At 40.5% G+C, this 20,806-nt stretch overlaps 1 protein-coding gene across 1 annotated transcript; it reads right to left on the bottom strand.

Moving 5' to 3' along the window:
- Positions 1-2,086: 2,086 nt before the first annotated feature.
- Positions 2,087-20,584, bottom strand: mapkap1 (MAPK associated protein 1). The gene is made up of 12 exons (XM_052050100.1): positions 20,313-20,584; positions 17,663-17,964; positions 14,002-14,088; positions 11,944-12,092; positions 11,306-11,478; positions 11,045-11,221; positions 10,552-10,661; positions 6,634-6,741; positions 6,299-6,439; positions 4,591-4,728; positions 2,823-2,920; positions 2,087-2,662 (listed from the first exon to the last, which is right to left on the bottom strand). The coding sequence occupies exons 2-12, from the start codon at positions 17,943-17,945 to the stop codon at positions 2,540-2,542; spliced, it is 1,587 nt and encodes a 528-aa protein (XP_051906060.1). The 5' UTR covers positions 17,946-17,964; positions 20,313-20,584; the 3' UTR covers positions 2,087-2,539.
- Positions 20,585-20,806: the final 222 nt, after the last annotated feature.

Below are 20,806 nucleotides of genomic sequence, written 5' to 3'. Positions count from 1 at the left end.
AGCATCATGGAAGTTGACCTGTTTAATTTGCTTTCGTGGGCCACATAAAATGATGTGGTGGGCCATATCTGGCCCCCGGGCCGAGAGTTTGACACATGTAACTGAGGCTAACTGGATGCATTCACAACATTGTTGGATAACTAGAAGGCAGACACATCAATTTGTAGATGTTCTATCTGATGTTTGTGGTTTTATTATCAAACGGTCAAAGAAATGTGTGAGATTGTTTAATCCATGTTTTCCATTTAGTATGGCTGTTGATAGTCTTTTTTCCCCACCGTTCTGCTGTCAAGTAAGTCTTGGTCAGATTGAAAAATTGCTATTTTTTTAAAGTTATAAAAACCATTTCACCATGGGTGTGTAGACTCTACATCAGTAGTTCTTAACCTTGTTAAAGATAGAGAACAACTACTTCATAGGCACATTCACCGAACCCTACATTAGGGAAAAATCAAAATATGAATCAAGAAGCCCTTTCTGCTTGGCTCTCGACGAAGGCGGACACTTTTTGCACAGCTCCCCTGCCCTCCCACCTTTTTTTCAACTGCTCACCACTTAGTCTTTTGTGCTGTCTTTGTCCAACTTTTTTTCCCTAGCCTCCTACCGTGTTTTCATCCGAAGAACTAACCATGGAATTAGTTGGCTGGTCTCTCGCTGTAATTGGCAAAATTTTTTCGATGGAAAGAGCGGGCAGTGGGGAGCCTGCCTGCCCTCCGGGGACACTTGCTGCCGGATACACCCTGGATCCATGGAGAAAGTGGAGACCGGTATGCCTGACAGTACTGTCCGTGGAGGATGTGGAAGACATCTACATCCCTTTTGATAACAGGTATGCTGCTGTTTGGTGTTGGCAGCTGACTGTTCTATCGCAAAATTCAACCAACGGGAGCGGCTCTATTGGAAGTGAAGAAGCTGCCGGTCACTCTGGATAGCTTGGCGCGAATGTCCAACACTCAGACTCAAGCGGTGACTGAGCTCAACCGCAATATTGTTGCGACTTTGCGGTTTTGGAGCGACTCCGCGCAATTGAAAATACCATGGAGACGTTGGAATCCACGCTGCGAAAGAATTTTTCGGATCTGAATGATTGGCGCCAGTGAGGAGATACAGACCAAGGACTCAAGGCTGTTTGTAATTTTTGGCGTCCGTCTCTCCAAAACAACGCTATCTGGCCTTTCCCCTGGATGGAAATACGTATGGAGTCTAGGGCCCCCACCACCACCCCCCTCCTTCTCAGCCATGGACTGATAAGCCGGGACTGTCTTCATGATGAGCAGACCTCGACGAAGCAGCTATGACCTGTACACGCATACACATGCTCAACTGGACAAGAACACGCGCCTACACATCCTTGTTATAACCATCTTCATCGCTCCGATTCTTTTTCCCCCGTGACGTGGTTCGATAATGCGGAGCGCAACGGCGACCGTGCACCTGGTCATTTTTTGGCCGCGTCGCGGTCCCCCCCCAACCTCCTTCCCATTTATCCTCCCCCTTATACATGTTATGTCTTGTGACTTGTTGTAACGGTCATATGCTTATTCATGTGCTAGGGTCTTTTTTTATCCTGGACTTAAATTATCCTTGGAAGAGGATAGTTCGAGCGTGTTTTTTTTTTCCCTCTCCCTACCCAGTGTTTTTCCTTTCTGAATTCTGATTGTAATTTCCCCATTGTGGGACAAATAAAGGATATCTTCAGAAGTGTTTCTTCAGTTTTGAGTTCCTCAAATTATGCAGATAGGACACTGAGTCCCATCACTTTGTACATAATCTTCTGACTGCTTTCGTTTTTTGTTTTGCTCGACATGGCATGTATTAAAAAAAAATCACATGGCATACTATCACGACAGTTATACATTGACGACTGAGCAAACTACATTTCCATCAACACTGATTAGACAAGCTATATAATGTGGTCATCTACAGTGGGCATGTCGTAACTAATTTGACATGTTGCGTAGCGTATGTCTTAACCTCCAAGGCAGGGCTCCGTCGAACCCAGATTAAGAACCACTCACTGCTCTACATCCATTGTAAGTTGATTTTGGGAACCAAAGCAAAGCTACATCTGTCGACATAAATGATGGGAGAAAAATGCCATTTTGTGGACTGTTTATAAATTTTAATTTGTCTTTTGCAAAATGTTTTTACTCATTGTTACCCATTGAGGGGAAAAAAAACAATCAACTGCAGATCAAATGCATGCAGACATTCAAGGAAAAAAGTCAGAATGAAAAGGTCCCCAAAAAGTGCTGGACCTCGAGTGGGCATTTTCACATTTTATTCCCAGCAGAACTTGAACTGTGTTCCTCTGGCTTCAAAGCACAAGTGCTACCAGGTGAGCTATTGCCACCCAATAGAACCAATCTAGACAATTTATATCACTATTTTGTTGTCTGTTGGGATTATTGGACTCAATCCTTCTCTCTTCTAATCTGTGGTTGTTTGTGAGTTTATTCAGTGAATTTCGGTTGAAAAGTCTCTATGAGTCGGACTACAGTTTTCTTGACAAAATAATAGCTGCACAAATGTAGTCTCTCTACTGGCCGGCCTTCTTCTCTTTCTGGAAACTGAAACTTGTCCGACGGCTGAGTTTCCTCTGCTTCTGGGCAAAATAATCAGCCCGTGTGGTGCTGGCTCTTGACTCGAGGATGTAGTTCACCTATGGATGAATAGCATTTCATGAAGACGCAACTATTCACTGGCTGCCTGATCAGTGATCGGGTGTTCACAAGTTCAACATTTGTAAGGTGAGGACTACCTGCATGTGTGCGCGTGTCATTTATTCTCTCATCCCAAACGTCTGCGAGTTAAAAACTCACCTTGAGAACGATTTCATTGACTGTGGCAGAATCAGACTCAAAGTAGAGAGGTTTATAGTCATGGTTGCTCATGTAAGTGATCTTGAATATGGCATGGTCTGGAAGAGGCAAAGAGAGGAAGATAAGTAAGTTAAAAAAAGAAGAAAACACTCAGTAACTCAGTAAATGTGGAGATATTCCATTGCTGATCTGTGTGACATCAGATGTTTTGCTGTCCATAACCTGGTTTCGACTCATGGCAAAACAGTCACAAACATACCACACATTTGGTTTGTGTGGCTGAGAACTTGAACCGTTGCTAGATATTGCATGACTTGAATGATGAATTCCAAATTGTTTAGAAATGGCACTACAACATTCCTAAATTAATGGTGATCAACCATTGTTTATCAAAAGGCACCAATGTCAACCTTCAGCACTGATCACACTTGCTTAATTAGTGAGCTAATCAATTTGATAAGCAAGTCATTTTCCGGTTTATAAGTCGCAGATTTATAATAGTTTGGACGGGGGTGCGACCTATACTCTGGAGAGATTTATGTGTGAAATTATTAACACATTATTATACAATTTGACAAGTTATTTTCACATCAAACCGCAAGAGGGCACTCAAGGCGTTGAAAAGTCGACGATTGGGTCTGACGTATACGTTTATGCGTCATGTAAATTTAGCATATGGTACACTTATTCAGCCTGTTGTATGCTGTTTTTATTTTAAATTGCCTTTCAAGATGACATGTCTGTTCTTGGTTTTGGATGTTATCAAACAAATTTCACAGAAAAATGTGACTTATACTCCAGTGCGACTTATATGTTGTTTTTCTTCTTTGTTATGAATTTTATGGCTCGTGTGAGTTATACTCCGGAGCGATTTATAATCTGGAAAATACGGTTGTGTTTGGTTTCTTCATTCCTATGAAAAGGGAAAACATTTTATCATACAAATATAGTATAACGGGTTATCAGTCACTCCACGATTTGTGAAGTCGTGATTTCAACTATTACCGCAAAATCAAAACAATCCCACAAAATCACATTTACCCACAACTTTGTCTAAACACAGCAACTTTCCCGCAACAACTATGTTTTGAAAATGCGCGTTTCACGTTAGTTTGGGAATTTATTTCGCCTAAAATGGCTCACAGGCACTTTACTGGAAATAGCACATGCTGAACTCATGAAGAAAAAAGCCCTCACGTCACATCTTTTTTTTTCCATGTTGACAAATGAGAAATATGTCGAGCAGAGAAAATGTGAAGCATTTTTCTATTAAAAATCACAGTAAAGGACCATGCAAACCAATATCCAGACGTCCCGCACGAAAGCGGGTGTACGCTATTGTGCAAACCAATAGCATTACTATGAAACACTTTTCACATGGCAAAAACAAGTTAGTGGAAGCTGCAAAGTTTAAATAAGACATAAAAAAGTCACGGATTACAAGAGGCAACGTGGAAATGAGTGTTAAGTACTTGGAATTTGTCTTTAGTAAATGACCTGTTGTATTGATCAGTTTTTGTGGTAGTGTGTGGTGTTTTAACGACCACACAAAAATGTTCAGCTCTTTAAAGTCACACCACCAACAGAATTTATTTACAGAAAGTCTCTTTGTATTTGTAAGCTTTGGTAATATTCCGTTTGAATATAAACACTGGGTTGGCATAAAAGGGGAAAAACGTACCAAAATAAAGAAGCATTGCATTTTGAATTCATTGCACCAAAATAAAGGGGGTAGGGGGATTACTGTATTACGATACATTGCACTTACTGGGGCTTCTTTCTTCGACAAGGTCACAGGCACAAAGATGGTCCGAATCAATAGAAATGGGTTTCTGTCGAATCCAAAACTTTGTGCTGGCCTTCTGATTGGTGACAGGATCAATTTCTACCTTTTCTCCTGAAATCCCTGAAAGCAAAGTTAACGATTGTCATTTCAATTTTTTTTTTATTTTGTTCAAATTAAAGCTGCTGCAATCCAAGCCATGAGTACTTAGGATATATATCACCCCTATTTCAATGTGCATAGTTATTTATCTGTTGTCCTCATTATTGACACACCACTGTCAAAGTCAGGCTCCACAATACACTAAGGGTACAGTATAAATTGTATGAGATGGTCAGTTTGGGTTCCAAAAGACTCCGCTGATATCGAATGGTTGACGTAAACCAAGAATAATAATACACTTAAACATTTTAATCATTAATCCAGAAGCACAGAAACATTTTGATCAGCCAAATCAGTAACATGCATGCAAGACCCCCAAAACGTAAAATTATGAACTCATCCACTGCCAGCTATTTAGCTGGACTGAGTTTTTAAGACCCATAGAAAATTGTGCTTTGTGATTTCTATCCATCTATCTATCATACATACATACATACATACATACATACATACATACATACACATAAGCACACATACACACGCGCACACACAACAAATCTACCAAAGGGTAAAATATCTTCTTTTTTCATGGGGAAAAATAATTTCTGCTCTTCAGTAAGTAGCAGTAGAACATCAATTGTTTTTCCCAAAATACAGCCGTTTCTCGCCAAAAGTGGAGAAAACAACCTTTTTGTGAAAAAGAAGCAGAACAGTGACTCTGGTGTTCATACTTTTTGCTTTTGAGACGCATCTGAAATGTGAAGAATGGTTACCCTTGATAAAACTGCAAAAAGCAACGTTTAGGATTGGTTTGATTATATCCGAATATGAATGTATTGACCAATATACAAGCACTATGAAAAAATTCGGACTCACCACATGGCACATCAGTCATGGGCTCGTATGTTTAATTGCTTTTTACAATCATGACGGTCATCCTTGTCATTCATGTCTCACGCACGCACACACACACATACACAAAAAGTTCAACATTCATGAAAAGTTCATGCATAGGTCATGCATCAGTGCAGTGTTTATCTTGCAAGAAACGTTTTTTTGTGTTGTTTATGTTGTTATTTAGTAGGAAAGTATTGTTTAGATATTTGAGGTATCACAAATTAGCATGAAGGTGAGAGTGTTCCTTGAAATGCATCCTTTCACAAAAAGGTATTTTTTCTAAGAATTTTTCTTGGACATGAGTATTTTCAAGAAATTTACCATTGTTCAACTACTGTTTACTAGACAATGGTTAAAGGTAGAAATGTACTTTTTTCCTGATAAAAGAAGAGGGTTAATGCTTTCCATGCTTATATAGCTACAGAACACAATTTCCTGTTGGCCTTCAAAAATAAGTCAAAATGGTCAACAATGGCTGGCGGGCGCTCTCCCAATTTGAGAAAAACATTACATCAGTTAACATTTTCAGACATCACCAAAGCAGTGAGTAAACAGGGGACAATTCAATCTATTGTCTAAAAACAAACCTACATCAACTAATATTAGATGAATACAAAATGGGTCTATTAAATATAAAATTAGACTTAATGAGATAAGCACATTCCCTATATACATATCAGCCTGTAGGACATACCGAGTTGAACATCTGTTGTGAAACGCAGCTTGTGGATCATACTAATCTTGAATGACTTATAGTGATGGCTGCTCAGCATATCTTGGACTGAAGTGATGTCAATGGGTGGGTCTTCCTCCGAACTCTCCTCACCTCTGGTACCTGGACATTAAAATGATAAGACACATTACACAGATAAAATATACAGACAGGCATCAGGGCAGACAGACAGATACATGCAGTAGCTGGCTATCTAGCTAGCTAGCTAGATCGATCTGTTATATTTTCTGTCGACTGATATACTGTATAGTCATACTATAAATAAATAAAATGATAAAGATTCTGGAAAGACTTACTGTTTTCTCTGACGAGGCAAAACTCAAGAGTGCTCTGGTTTTCAAGAGTGGAGTCTAGGTCTACAGCAACATTTGGGTCTGTTTGCTTCTCCAAACGATACAAAGGCCCTGTTTTAGGATGACAGTTGAACTTGATTATCGATTGTCTAGTGAAAACAAAACATTTGAGTTGTCAGCATACAAAATTTTGACTTTGGTACTATACCCGATTGTCCAGTGAAAACAAAACATTTGAGTTGTCACCATACAAAATTTTGACTTTGGTACTATGCATACAAAATTTTGACTTTGGTACTATACCCGAATGTCCAGTGAAAACAAAACATTTGAGTTGTCACCATACAAAATTTTGACTTTGGTACTATACATGCAAAAAGTACCCTGATACCAGGATGAAACGGTACCATTGCAAAAACTCATCAGTAAAAAGCAGTGAAATAATAGCTCACAGCTAAACTATTCATTCATCTTCCGCTAACTACTTAAAATTATTTTCATTTGTATTAATTCAAACAATTTATAAAACAAATTAGAAAACCTTTTGAACACTTTCGTACAATTGAAGAAAAACGAAACACACAATCCTAGTCATGTATGAAAACTCACAAATAAGTGTTACTTTTCGGGCGTGGTGCAAAATTTTACAGGTTAAACCTACAGCGGAAAAATAAAAACCAACCGATAAAAACCATTTGACCGAAGCTCAAGCAAACATGTGTAGCACCCGGAGATGTACAACAAGTCCACTGCATCCATTGTCTAAAATTAACAGAATGTGAGCAATTAATTTTCAAATGTCCAATTTTTCCACATTTAAGAGGGCCATACTTTTTCACCACTGGCCTTCAATGGACTTCAGACTTGGGCTGAGCCATCTTAAGACCTGGGACAACAAGGGATAAAATATTTTTGAAAAACTATATGACAGGGATGGGCATAAAATTTTCATTGCTTCATATTTTCTTCACTCCAAAAAATGCTTAATAAATCCCATGCACATGCTCCAAAACGATATATAAATATATACATAGTCGTGACCTGAAGACATCTACATGAAAATATTTTATGTATTGTGGCGCCTAGTGGCAACAAGAATGTCTTAATTTACATCAGTAAAGGGCGGGGCCATTACAGTGCCGCAAAGTCTAATTATTCACTGTGGCAATAGAAGCTGCTGTAACTTGACCATGATTAACCTATGATCTCAAGATTTCCAAGACATATACAAACTTAGTTTTCATCGACGTGCGTGTTAATCAGGTTTACTTTACATTTGCTCGGAAGAATGTTTGGGCCTTTATGATGTTAAAACACGAATTTTACGATTTCACGAATCGCTAATGCAGGGACAATGCGCAGTTGGCCAATAAAACAGATGCAGAATTTGAGAAAAATTTTGATGAAAACCCATGAAAGGCCTGACAAAATGATCAATATTTTATTAGTTTACTGTGTAATTTTCAAAAAATGGTTCACTTTTGCAACCCACCACCTACGAAAAAGTCTCATGGAGCCATATGCTAAATCTATGAGGACATCCGCCATTTAGAATTTGTGTCAAAATTCTGCATGGAAGCTTCCATCCAGTGGGATATGGCTGGAACTCCTCACCAGTGAGGCGTCCTCATCTGGCTCCTTTCAATGCAGAAGAGCAGGAGGTCAACTTGGAGCCTCTTCCAGATGACCGAGTTTCTCTAGTCTAGAGGGAGAGCCCAGATACCCTGGCGAGGAAACTCATTTTGACAACTTTTATCCAGGATCTTATTTTTTCAGTCACCACCCATAGCTCGTGACCATAGATGAGGGTTGGAACGTAGATCGCCCCGTAAATCAAAAGGTTCACCTTCTAAGCTCAGCCACATCTTACCCTGATCCGCCTGCCAATCTCCCGCTCAGTCCTCCACTCACTCATAAACAAGACCTAAAGAACTTCTTCCCATGGGGCAGGATCTCATCCCCAACCTAGGGGAGGACATTCCGCCCTTTTCCGACTGTGGACCATGGTCTCAGATTCACACAGCTGCGAACAGATTCAGTGAGAGTTGAAAATCACGGCTTGAAGAAGCAGAGATGTGGTGCTAAAACCACCAAACCGGACACCTTAAAATAGAAAGATTGACTCGCCTATACTAGGCTGTCTGATACACCATAATGAAGACCCTACCCCCCCAAAAAAATAAATCGGGGAATACAGTCAAATGCCTTCTCCAAGTCCACAAAAGACATACAGACTGGTTGAGCGAACTCACATGCACCCTCAAGGACCCTGCCGAGGGTGTAGAGCTGGTCCACTGTTCATGGCCAGGACGAAAACTACACTGCTCCTCTAGAACCTGAGATTCGACCTCTTGACAGACCCTCCTCTTCAGCACTCCCGAGTAGACCTTCGAAGGTAAAATGAGAAGTGTGGTCGCTCTACAATTGGAACACATCCTCCGGTCTCCCTTTTTATAAAGAGGGATGACCACCCCGGTCTGCCAATCCAGAGGCACTGTCCCCAGTGTCCATGCGATGTTGTAGAGGCATGTCAACCAGGACAGCCCTACAACATTCTGAGCCTTTAGGAGGCAGATGTCAAACTTAAGGTCAGCGGCCAGATCTGGCCCGCCATATCAGTTATGTGGCCTCCTGAAAGAAAATCATTTGTCAACTTGCATGATACTTGCTAAAATCTGTTCCGAAATGTCAAGTTGTCATGTGTATTAAATAACCTTCCAATTTTGCGATAACTTTGTTACCCGTTTACACTCACTTGAACAATACTTGACCAACTATTATTGTTAACTTGACTGATTTCAAAACCAGTAATCCAATAATGTTCAGTACAAATAATAATGTGATGAAACGATGAAACATTTTTGTGGTTTCATTGTCATCAATGAAACCCGGTTACAAGCGGCCGAAATGAGTTTTCTCCGCAGGGTGTCCGGGCTCTCCCTTGGAGATAAGGTGAGAAGCTCGGTCATCCGGGAGGGGCTCAGAGTCGAGCCGCTTCTCCTCCACATCGAGAGGAGCCAGATGAGGTGGCTTGGGCATCTGATTCGGATGCCTCCTGAGCGCCTCCCCGGTGAGGTGTTCCGGTCATGTCCCACCGGGAGGAGACCCCGAGGAAGACCCAGGACAAGCTGGAGAGACTATGTCACCCAGCTTGCCTGGGAATGACTCGGGATCCCCCAGGGGGAGCTGGAAGAAGTAGCTAGGGAGAGGGAAGTCTGGGCTTCCCTGCTAAAGCTGTTGCCCCCGCGACCCGGCCCCGGATAAGTGGTAGATGATGGATGGATGGATGGATGGATGGATGGATTGTCATCATGGTCCTCTCAGGGAGGACGTAACTCCAAAGTGGCCCGCAACAAAAACGACTTTGACACCCCTGCTTTCGGAACTCTGTGCAGAGCCTGTCTAACCCTGGGACTTTGCCCCTAAGAGCTTTTTAACCACTTTGGTGACTTTAACCCCAGACACAAGATAGCCCAGATGCTGCTTCCTCAAAAGAAGACGTGTCAGTGGCATTGAGGAGGTCTTTGAAGTATTGTCCCCACCGACTCATAACATTCGTGGGCCAAGTTCTGCCAGAGGTGGGAGTTGAAACTCTTTCTGACATCAGTAACATGTTGACACGCAAATCATTTTCTCTTAAGCCCCTATCCCGCTGTGGGGCGAACATTCGCAAAGGTAACGAATGTTGCATTCTCGTCAGGGTTTGTATAAGGTCGCCAACATTCGCCTCAAGTTCAGAATTTTTTTTTGCAAGTTGAACATTTCTTTGGAACAAGAAAAAACATTAAGATGTCAACAAACATCTAGTGAATGTCTGGAGAACATTTGGTGAACGTCTGCGACCTTGAACAAACCCTGACACGAATGTCCATTTTGGTGCCTTTGCAAAAACCTCTGCTGTAGTTCACCTGGTTTCATTACCTGATCCTTTCTGTGATCCTTTCCTCTTCTTGAGTGCTTTCTGAAGAATTTCCTTCATGGTTACTTTCAGACTGTCCACGGGGATTAATGAAAACCCCTGAGCAGCATTTCTATAATGGATAAGGAAGGGAAGATTATGGAGATTTCTATACATTTCCCCCAGTCATTAGGACAGAGATTAAATAACAATAGAGTAAAATTTATGCCATTCCCAATACAAGAACACTGGATTACACAGCGGTACTTTGATTTGAGAGTTGAGTTTGTTCGTGACCGTGCTCATGATTCAAATCCCGTGACATTTAAAATGACTAACTTTTTTTATTCATTCATCTTCCGAGCCGCTTGATCCTCACTAGGGAATTGCAATTATTCCGTTCCAGCCCACTCAAAATAAAAACATTTTGAGGGTGTTTATTTTATTTACTTTAACAAAGAAAGTCCTAAGATGCCATAATGGATCTGAGAACCTTTTAAATAAATTATCACTTACATTCTGACAAACAGCGATTGTCGTGAACCAAGGCCAGGTGAGGTGTACTTCTCCACCAATGCAAGAGTGCTGAAACCAAACTTGTGGATTGGCTCATTGGAGTCCAGAGGAGGGAAGTCTGTGTCCACTTCACCATCATCTTCTGCAATGTGAAGGCAGTAAGCGTTCACATTCTCACTGCCGACAGAGTGAACATTAGTCAAAAGAGATTGAAACAATTTGGGTGGATGTAAAAATGGTTCTTGAAATGTTTGTACATACTTGAGTTTGGGTTCTCGTCCCTCGCTTGTGTATTGCCAACAAATAAGCCCAATGAGATCATGAACGCGGGCATTCGCAATGGTTACTACTGCCATGGGAGAAACTTTTTCCTGACCCATTTGCATTGAGAGGTACACATCTATCTTTTTTGTCGCCGTTGTGCCAATATGGCCCTTGAACAAGGTGGTAGATTTTACAGAGCACAGAAAATACAGAAACATTAACCGCATTGCCTTTTACTTGTAACATAGAGCAAACAACTGGTGAAGACCATCTTAACTACCAACATTTCTGGACTACAAACCGCACCTGATAAAAAGCTGCAATAGCTAAATTTAGCCATTAAAACTAATTTGTACATACATTAGCCACTTCTAAGTTTTGGGGAAAAAAATTGCAGTTTATAGTCCGGCAAATACAGAACTCTAATTTGACAAAGTCTATTGATTTTTTTTTTTTACCACTTTCCACGGACACTACAGTTCCATTAATCATTCTAAGAGTGAAATGAACGACCAGTGGTCGAGATTTAACTCCTTTTTAATCCTGAGAACACAAATCTTATTCAAAACATAGTATGACATTTTCATCAAGTACAGTTTGATTGCCACTTTTAAAAAATAAGCTGCAGAACTCACCTTGCCATCAAATTTGGAGTATTCATTGAAGGGGTTGTTGAGCTGCTGGGGACATTGCTCCAGTCGTAGCGAAAGAGTAGATTTCACACATGTCGACCGCGTTCTATCTTTAAAGTCACGTTTTTCAAAAAAGGACCCCAGATCCTCCACTAAACAGAAAGTAAAACCAAGACAAGACACACCTAATAATGCACATGAATAAGTATGGCAATTAGTGTACATGCTCAAAATTAATAAGATCATTTTCACTGAACACATTTTCAATCTTCAACAATTGCATTGGATAAATTAGCAACTTGGCAGAATTACGACCGTATTTTCCGCACTATAAGGCGCAGCTAAAAGCATTCAATGTTCTCAAAAGCCGACAGTGCGCACTGTAATCCATATATAAGGTGCATTGCTCTATATATGGAGTAACAGTCTCTTTATATTCCTCACTGAGTTGTTTCCCTGTTAGCGCCATTTATTCAATTTGAACTCTGAAAACAGTGGCCCCGATTCTTACCGTGTAATATTTCATTCCATATTTACCGGACTATAAGGCGCACCAAAAAGCAATACATTTTCTCAAAAGACGACAGTGCGCCTTATAGTATGACGTGCCTTATATATGGATCAATATTCTGATTTCTTGGACAGAGTATTTTAAATGTTCTGAAAAGCACTTTGTTACAGTGCAGCGGTTGTGAAAGCGCTATATAAATAAAGCTGTGTTGTGTGTTAGTGTTCCATTGCCATCTAGTGGTGATTATTAGCAGGAACCAAATGTAAGCTAAAAAGGTTCTACCAGACACTAATTGACATGTGCATTCGCCATAGGAGTGACAAGAATGGACAGGATCAGAAATGAGGTCATCAGAGGGACAACTCAGACAGGAACGTCTGGAGAAAAAGTTAGAGAGGCCAGACTGAGATGGTTGGGACGTGTACAGAGGAGGGACAGTGGATAGATTGGTAGGAGAATGTCGGAGATGGAGCTACCAGGTAGGAGACAGAGAGGAAGGCCAAAGAGGAGATTCATGGATGCCGTGAGGGAAGACATGCAGGTAGTTGGAGTCACAGTATAGGATGCAGAGAACAGGGAAAGATGAAAATTAATGACTCGATGTGGCAACCCCTGAAAAGGGACAAGCCAAAAGGAGAAGAAGAAGATTCGCTAACACACAGCTGTCGGCAAGTGCTCTTCAAGAGCCTTGCGTTTTTTGTTGGTGTTTTTTTGTTGGTGTTTTTGTCTTTTGTTTTGTCACATGGTGTTGTTGTTACATCATGTGAACCTGATGTGAACTGTTTTCAGAATATTTGGCAACGGCATTCGTCAAAGAAGAATCTATGCTTGGTGGTGGCATCTTCCCGGCAGCACGCGTCTACCAGCACTGAATTTGATCGGGAGCGCCATTTGATTGTCGTTGCTGGACAGCCCCGGGGAGCTTGTGTTTTGAGCCTGTAATGGGCAGCATTTTTACAGCCCCGCTTTGTCCAGCGGAAAGGTCGGTGCTGATGGACAGTCTGTGGCTGGATGGATGCATGGCTTGAGGAGCCGACGATGAGAAGAAAGGAGCGTCAGCGCAGAGCGCCGATGCGTATGTGGAACTGGGAGTCGTGGCTTGGAATTGAAGCGGATTTACATGGGACAAAAGAAGAGAGCCTGTCTCTTTTTCGTTAATTGATGCTGCACAGCTTCTTGTTGCTTTCAAACTTGTTGTAGCAGACGTGTGCACATTTCAGGATGACATCTTTGACTCCTTTCATCTATAACTGTTTCAAACAACAACGTGTATGCAGGAAAGTGGTCAAGATTGCTCGATTGTCTGTCTTATGTGTTATCTTGGGGTTTTTTTTCATTTTGTTAACTTTTCTTTTGATGACGGTGCGGGCACCCGCAGCGGCTCCTTTTGTTGAATGTCGTCTTGAGAGGGAAGAAATTTCATCTGTGCTGTATTTTGCACATATAGCACATTTGACAATAAAGTTGTACACAGACATTCAAACAAAAACACATGAGAGAGTTCAATGTAATATAATATTGGCCTTTCAGAAATGGTTGGTAACACTTACCTGATTGAGATGATCTTTCTTTCCACTGAATATTTTTACATTTGATTTGGTTTTGACGCTCCTTCCTCAGTCTTTCAAGTCTTTGGGCTGAAACAAGAAGCACAATTACAAAATTTGAGTCAGATTCAAAATGGCAAAAACAAAAAGGAAAAAAAAAGTTTGTTCAATGTTACTAAAAACAAGCATTGCGTAAATAAAGGAAATGTGCTTCACACAAAATGAACATTAATGAACATTAGGGGAAGTCAAGTATAAAAAAAAAATCTTTACAAGAATATGCCTGACGAAAGTATTAGCCCACTTGAAATTTTTGAGCTTTTGCCACATTTCAGGTTTGAAACGCACAAATATAAAATAGGATTTTTTAAAGTGATGAAGCAACACCATGTGGGATACAATTGTGAAGTGGAACAAAATGTATGAGATATGGTCAACTTACCTTACATTCAAAATTATTTTCCCTATTTTCTCTCATGCACCAACTGACTCCAGAGGTTCCTTGATGATTTTTGAATGATCCATTGTTGGCCTAAACGATTGACGATGATGAATACTAATAGCTTTTTTTCTCTTTCTTCTTTCTACATACATTCTTGCTGCTGGAGGCTGTAAATTTCCCCAGTGTGGGACGAATAAAGGATATCTTATCTTATCTTAGCTATAGTTTCCACCAGGGACATCAGTGGGACCAAAATTCGGCCCGGTGGCCGTCATGCCGCGAAAATTATTAATTCATCCATGCTCCTGCACCAGTGCACCGTCAATGTTTATTTGTGAAAGATCCAACTCCAAAGCAATAATGTTGACTGGCACTTGGGGCAGCAGTCTACAATTTAACATAAAGGTTTAAAAATTAATTAATTAATTAATTAAAAGCTCATGTTGTTTAACCCTCATAGTCCACCGCTTGTGATAATGTAAAATTATGTCTTTGAATCAAAGGCAAAGGCATTCGGAAAAACACGAGAGAGCTGAAACGTATGGGGGGGGTTTCTAAAATGGCCTAAATTTTATGACGTCACCGGGTGATAATTCTCAGGCATTGCAGCAATAATAAAAAAGGTTTTGATTCCGTAATCTTCACAATTTACATATTTTGCACCATAGAGACCCATTATAATTCATATTTTTGAATGCATCATAAACCTAATGTGTAAACATGCATTTCACGCGATTTTTACGTCAATCGCTTTGTTTTCGCTTGCACAGACGTATGCATGCCACATTGTTGGGTTGAGGTCATTCCAATTGTGCAACTTTTTGGTGCCGCTAGAGGATCGCAAATGAGTTTGTCTTTTTGCAGGAGGCTTCAAACCAATGCATTTTACATGAACACGTCCGGTCGCGATTGGTAGTAGGGCTTGGTTGGGACCTCCAGACACATGTTTTTTTCATTTTGCAAAAAATAAAGAATAAAAAATCCCAAAGAACTAATAAAAACTATATGTGTATGGATAGCACAGATGCCTCTGAACATTTTGAGTGTTTGAAAAAAGAAAAGAAAGTTTGTATAACACAAAATACATCATTACAAAAATTATAAAATGCGTAACTTAGGGTTTTTTTTCATTTGAAGGTCCCAAGCGTTAAACTGCAATCACTCGTCTCCAAAATGTACTGGTACTGATGTGGGCATCTAACGTACAGCTACATCAAGCTCTAAAAATATTGCCTCAATATTTTTTATTTTATGGATGACATGTTTCTCTCATTGAAGTAAATAAGCTTTGTGAACCTCTATGAAGAGGAAAACGCTCCCCTAAAATCCATAATACTTGGGCGATCATTCTGATATTCTCAGAGGTTGATGTGGGCAAAAGCAGAGATGTCAACATAAATTTTGATGACTATTGATCGCATTATTAGCTGACGTTTAGTTTCCTAAATTATGGGTTTAGACTGTCGTGGTATGTCACTGTACGGCATATAAGGGGCATATAACATGAGTGTCGGGAACTAAAGAGACACGGGATCCACAAACTCTTTGGACATTTAAAATGCAGCTAGATTTTTTTTTCCTTTTTCCTTAACATTTTTTTCTTTTAAATTTAGCAGCCGGTCAAAGCGATACGTCGGCGCGTTTGTCGGATATGTCTATTGCATTATAATGTATCCACTATGAAATCGGCAAATCGCAAAATTGAGTTTCAATGACATAATGCAATCAAAAACAATGATTCGGTATTAATAAAGTGAGCTGGTTTTTGATAATACATCTCGAAATAGGAAGTGAATCAGGCAACTTCACACTTCACTTTACCACATTCAATTTGGCTGTGTACAAAGATGCATTGCAAATGTTGTCTATGACAATACTTGCGGTTGTCTCAAACGGCGCCATTCAAGAGTATTAACTTCATGTAACATCTCTGTGGTAAGGGGCTACGGGCACTGGATTTTTCTGGTCAATTTATATTCTACAAACGCAATATTAATCAGAATACTGCATTTCGACTAGTAATGGTGCATATACCATATAATTGTCAAGAAAATGTTTGACTTGACTTCCCCTTCAAATTGGACTATCCCTCATATCTTACCAGCAGCCCCGGGTTTCTCATGGCTATCTTGTTGGAGCCCTAATAAGACAGCCACAACATATCAATTCTTCATCCCCATTTCGAAGGATTGCAGCTTTTTGACCAGAAATACACATCTTGACCAATGTTTCACCAATTTTACCATGAGAATCAGGAGTGCCCAAAGTTAACATTTCGTCAACCTTTCAATTCTCCAACCCCAAATCAATTTAACCATCCAAAAAACAAACACCCCCTCCCCGCAAAAAAGAAAAAGTTCAACTCAATGACATCACACCACAGCACCATAAACTGCTAGGTAAAACGTTTTCAAGCTATCATTTCACCAAAATGATGATAAATCAATTGAAACACCCACCAACACAAAATGTCAAAAAAGGATAGTGTCATTAAAAACAATCCACTTCTAAAGTATTAATGTTTCTAAAAAAACGTACACTTATGCTATTTTTAAGTGCGAATCGGTTGTGTTGCAACAAGGAGAAATGGAAAACATGCAGGATGGCGGCCCTCAAGGACCGGAGTTTGACACTTGTGCATTACTATTTCTAAGTGCTGCTGAGAAAAGAAGGGCTTTACCTTAGCCAACTCCTTCAGATGAAAGAAACTGGATTTAACAACAGCACTGACTATTTTACAACATTTATGAAATACAATGAAAATGCATGTATTGCCTTGTGCAGCCTTCAATAGCACACAATTTGGTTTGCATGTCATTGTAGTCCCTGCGAAGCATTGGAGATGTTTTCACAGTTTAGGCCAAATTTGTCTGGTATTATTCATTCATTGAAAATAAAATATCTCATTTTCAGATACATGCTCTGTCAGGTGGCACATAATATTCACAGTATCTGACCTATGAGCTTCTGAAACAAAATTTGTCAAGGAAAGAGTCAGTACTGTATTCTATTTTTTTGCAGACTTCAATTGTAATCTGGGATCACTTCAAGGGACTACACACTGGCATTGAAAATTTAAAATGGGCCCAGATTGGTTACACAAACCCATCAAACAGTGAAAAGCAGAATTTCTGTGTGTCCTTGCATGCATGAGTGCAAGAAAAGCCTCACAAAAATCCTGCGCTGCAAATCAGGTGACCCCCGAAAAGAAATGTACTGTACCTGTGTTGGAGCGTCGACGGATGCCAAAGTCCCAGCTAGAGGTGATGTCCATTGATTGGGAGAGGTCACAAGTATGGCTGTCTGTAGTGGTGCCAAACCCCTCATTGAAGGAACCTAACATTGCTGACTCATAGCTGCTGCCAGGTACTTGAGCCAGATGACATTTCTCCAGATCCACATCCTGGTCGATAAGCACCATTTCACACATTCCTGTATCATCACTGGTCACGTGTGACTGTCTGATGTGGGCCAGAATAATAGCTGGATTGTCCAAGAAAGCCATTTCTTCCCCTATGTGAAAACTGAGACAGAAATTGAATGATTGTTTTTCTTCCTGACTCTACCACTTGCTAAAGTCATTCGTTCCCTTTTAATTAGATGTGGAGGCACGTGTTGACAGCGGTCAATATCGGAAATTAAGCTTCATTCAGGAAGCAATTCAACCACATCTTTCGCCCAGCTGTAATTGGGGGTGTCCGGATCCGATATTGATGTCGGTCCGACATGAGCCAACGAAACAGTATCGGATATTATCCGCCCTCAACCAAAATCTCTGATATTAGACAACAACCTAATGACAACATTTCAACCTCTTTTGCCATCAACAAATACAGGTATAATTCATTCCGATCCTTCTTTCAATCCAAAATCGACATCCTCTACATTTCACTAAGTACCTCACCCACCTTCCTTTGTCCCTCAATTCACACCTGTTCTCCACTGTTGAACTCACCAAAATCATCTCAACAATGAAATCCTCTATCTGTATACTGGATTCCATCCCATATTTCTTCGTCAACAACTGCTTTCCCACCATCTCGCACATTGTCATCAAAATTGTCAAGGCCTCCCTCAAACTGGCTGCTGTAACCCCCATCATCAAAAAAGCCGGATTCAATCCTGACAAAATGAGCAACTTCCGACCCATCTCCAACCTCTCCTTTCTTTCCAAAATCATAGAACGTGTCATCACATCCCAAATCAAAGCCCACCTCGACAATAACCAAGTCTTCGAACAATTTCAATCTGGATTCCGCACAAAACACAGCACCAAAACCGCAATCCTTAAAATCACCAATGAACTCCTCCTCTTCTCCGACTCCAGCCTACTCTCAATCCTCCTTAACCTAACTGCCCCCTTCGACACCATCAACCACTCCATCCCACTGTCTCGCCTGAAATCAACATCACAGACAATGTCCTCACCTAACTTCATACATATTTTACAGACTGGAAACAATTCATCCACATCAACAACTGCTCCTCCTCCTCTGTCCCCCCGCCCCCGGTTCCTCAGGTGCCCTCCAGGGCTCTGTGCTTGGTCCTCTTATCTTCATCCTACCTTCTGCCACTTGGCTAATTCATTCATCATCATGGTCTCCGCTTTCACTGCTACGCTGATGATGTCCAACTGTACATCTCCACCAAATCCATCACCCCAACAACCCTGTGCAACTGTCTTTCTGATATTAAATCTTGAATACAAAAGTTCTCATTCTAAACTGCACTCACTTTCACCTGTTAATTATTGGTCACTCACCCAAACTGCCTCCAACTTTAATCTTTCTATCGACAACTCCACCCCGTCTACCTTTTCTTACTGTCACAACCTTGGTGTTCTTTTTGACAATCATTTTTCTTTTAACTAGCATATCACCCAAATTACCAACGACACTTCGACAAGGTCACACTGGTTGGGGATTCGAATCTCCAACTGCTCGGTTGGAAGACTACCACTCTACCACTGAGCCATGCCGCCAGACGGTGAAATTAGCAACCTACAATGTGAATGGTCATATTAGTTCTGTAAAAGCATGCTTGACGAAATTGAAGTGAGATGAAATTGAAGTGCCATTTTTTTTGCAGGAAACAAACCTCTCACATGAAAAACGACTGGGCTTCGAAAACCAATAGTCCTCATCATATACTGCAGGACAAAGATGGTAAAATTAAATTCTTTTTTTAAATCTGGTGTAATCTTAGTCATTGACGCAGAGTTACCAATAACTTTGGTTTCTGTCACCACTTGATAAATGTTTCTTGGTAATATTCTGAGACAGTTTTCATTGTCCTATGGGGAACCCATCGTTGCCTGACCGGTAAGAAGGTATTTTATAACGTTACATCAAATCCAAACGACTGACATGCATGCTTTAGTTGGGCAGCTTTTATTTCGAAGGTGGCCAACGCCGCTAGCTCGCGGAAGTTTAACGTAAAGCACAATATTAATAATCGCCGTGGCAGTTGTCTTGACTTTAATTTTGCGAGTGGAGGCTGCCCTGACCGCGGTATTTAACTGGTCATCGACAAGAAAATTAAGCCGGTTTAACCCGCTCCTCCTTTCTTTTTCTTGGCTGTACAGGGAACTTCCTTCATGTCACCGGGCGTCGTTTAAAAAATATACATACACATTTACAATGTAATAACTACTGAGATGAACATATTGAAAATACAAAAAATAAATGCACGAATTCATCTTATTTTGAGTAAATATAGATGATGATAGTTAACTGATTTGATCGCGCCCCACTGTTCCAGGGGTCACACAAAATTCATTGGAACGCTGTGAATGAAATCAAATTGGATCTTCCAGTTGCATCTGACGTATAAATTGAGAGATGTTACATTGGAACATAAACGACACCGCTACCTCTTTGCGTATTCTTATTTTCTCCAGTTTTGCATCTGCCTTTTCGGAGCACCACTGACACTTTCAGTTCCGGCGTGTGGGTCGGAGACACTCAGAGCCAAAGTCTAATTTTCCTCATTTGTGACGTCCTCGAATATCACTCTTCTGTTTACATGACGGCGCCTCCAGACAGAAACCCCGCCTTGGGTATCTTTAGATTCTCGATTTTGTTTTGGAATTATATTTTCCGATCCGATCAGTGAGAGATAACCCGGAAGTAGTTTGATAACAGCCGGGCTATTGCTGCATTTGAGGAGGGTTGGAAGGCGGAATATCCACTACCGACCTTAAAGCGTTCGAGATGAATGTGAAGAACTAACGTCCGATTTTTAAAATGTGGTTATGGTTCTAGTTCATCAAAACACATTTTGACCTACACCAAACCTTATTTCTAATATCCTTAATCTATATACATAAATTAATATTTTATCTTCACAGCATTTAATTCATATCAC

Source organism: Hippocampus zosterae, chromosome 18, assembly GCF_025434085.1.
Source record: "Hippocampus zosterae strain Florida chromosome 18, ASM2543408v3, whole genome shotgun sequence".
Classification (NCBI taxonomy): Eukaryota; Metazoa; Chordata; class Actinopteri; order Syngnathiformes; family Syngnathidae; genus Hippocampus; species Hippocampus zosterae.
Note: the sequence above shows the minus strand (reverse complement) of the source record. Positions and strands in the feature narration are given on the sequence as shown.

Bases quoted from the DNA above. Each gene is read 5' to 3' on its own strand.
- mapkap1 (XM_052050100.1), bottom strand. From the start codon at position 17,945: ATGGCTTTCTTGGACAATCCAGCTATTATTCTGGCCCACATCAGACAG. The intron at 4,729-6,298 runs GTATGTCCTACA...CTTTGCTTTCAG, and splicing joins CACAACAGATGTTCAACTCG to GGATTTCAGGAGAAAAGGTA. The intron at 2,663-2,822 runs GTGAGTTTTTAA...ATTCATCCATAG, and splicing joins TCAATGAAATCGTTCTCAAG to GTGAACTACATCCTCGAGTC.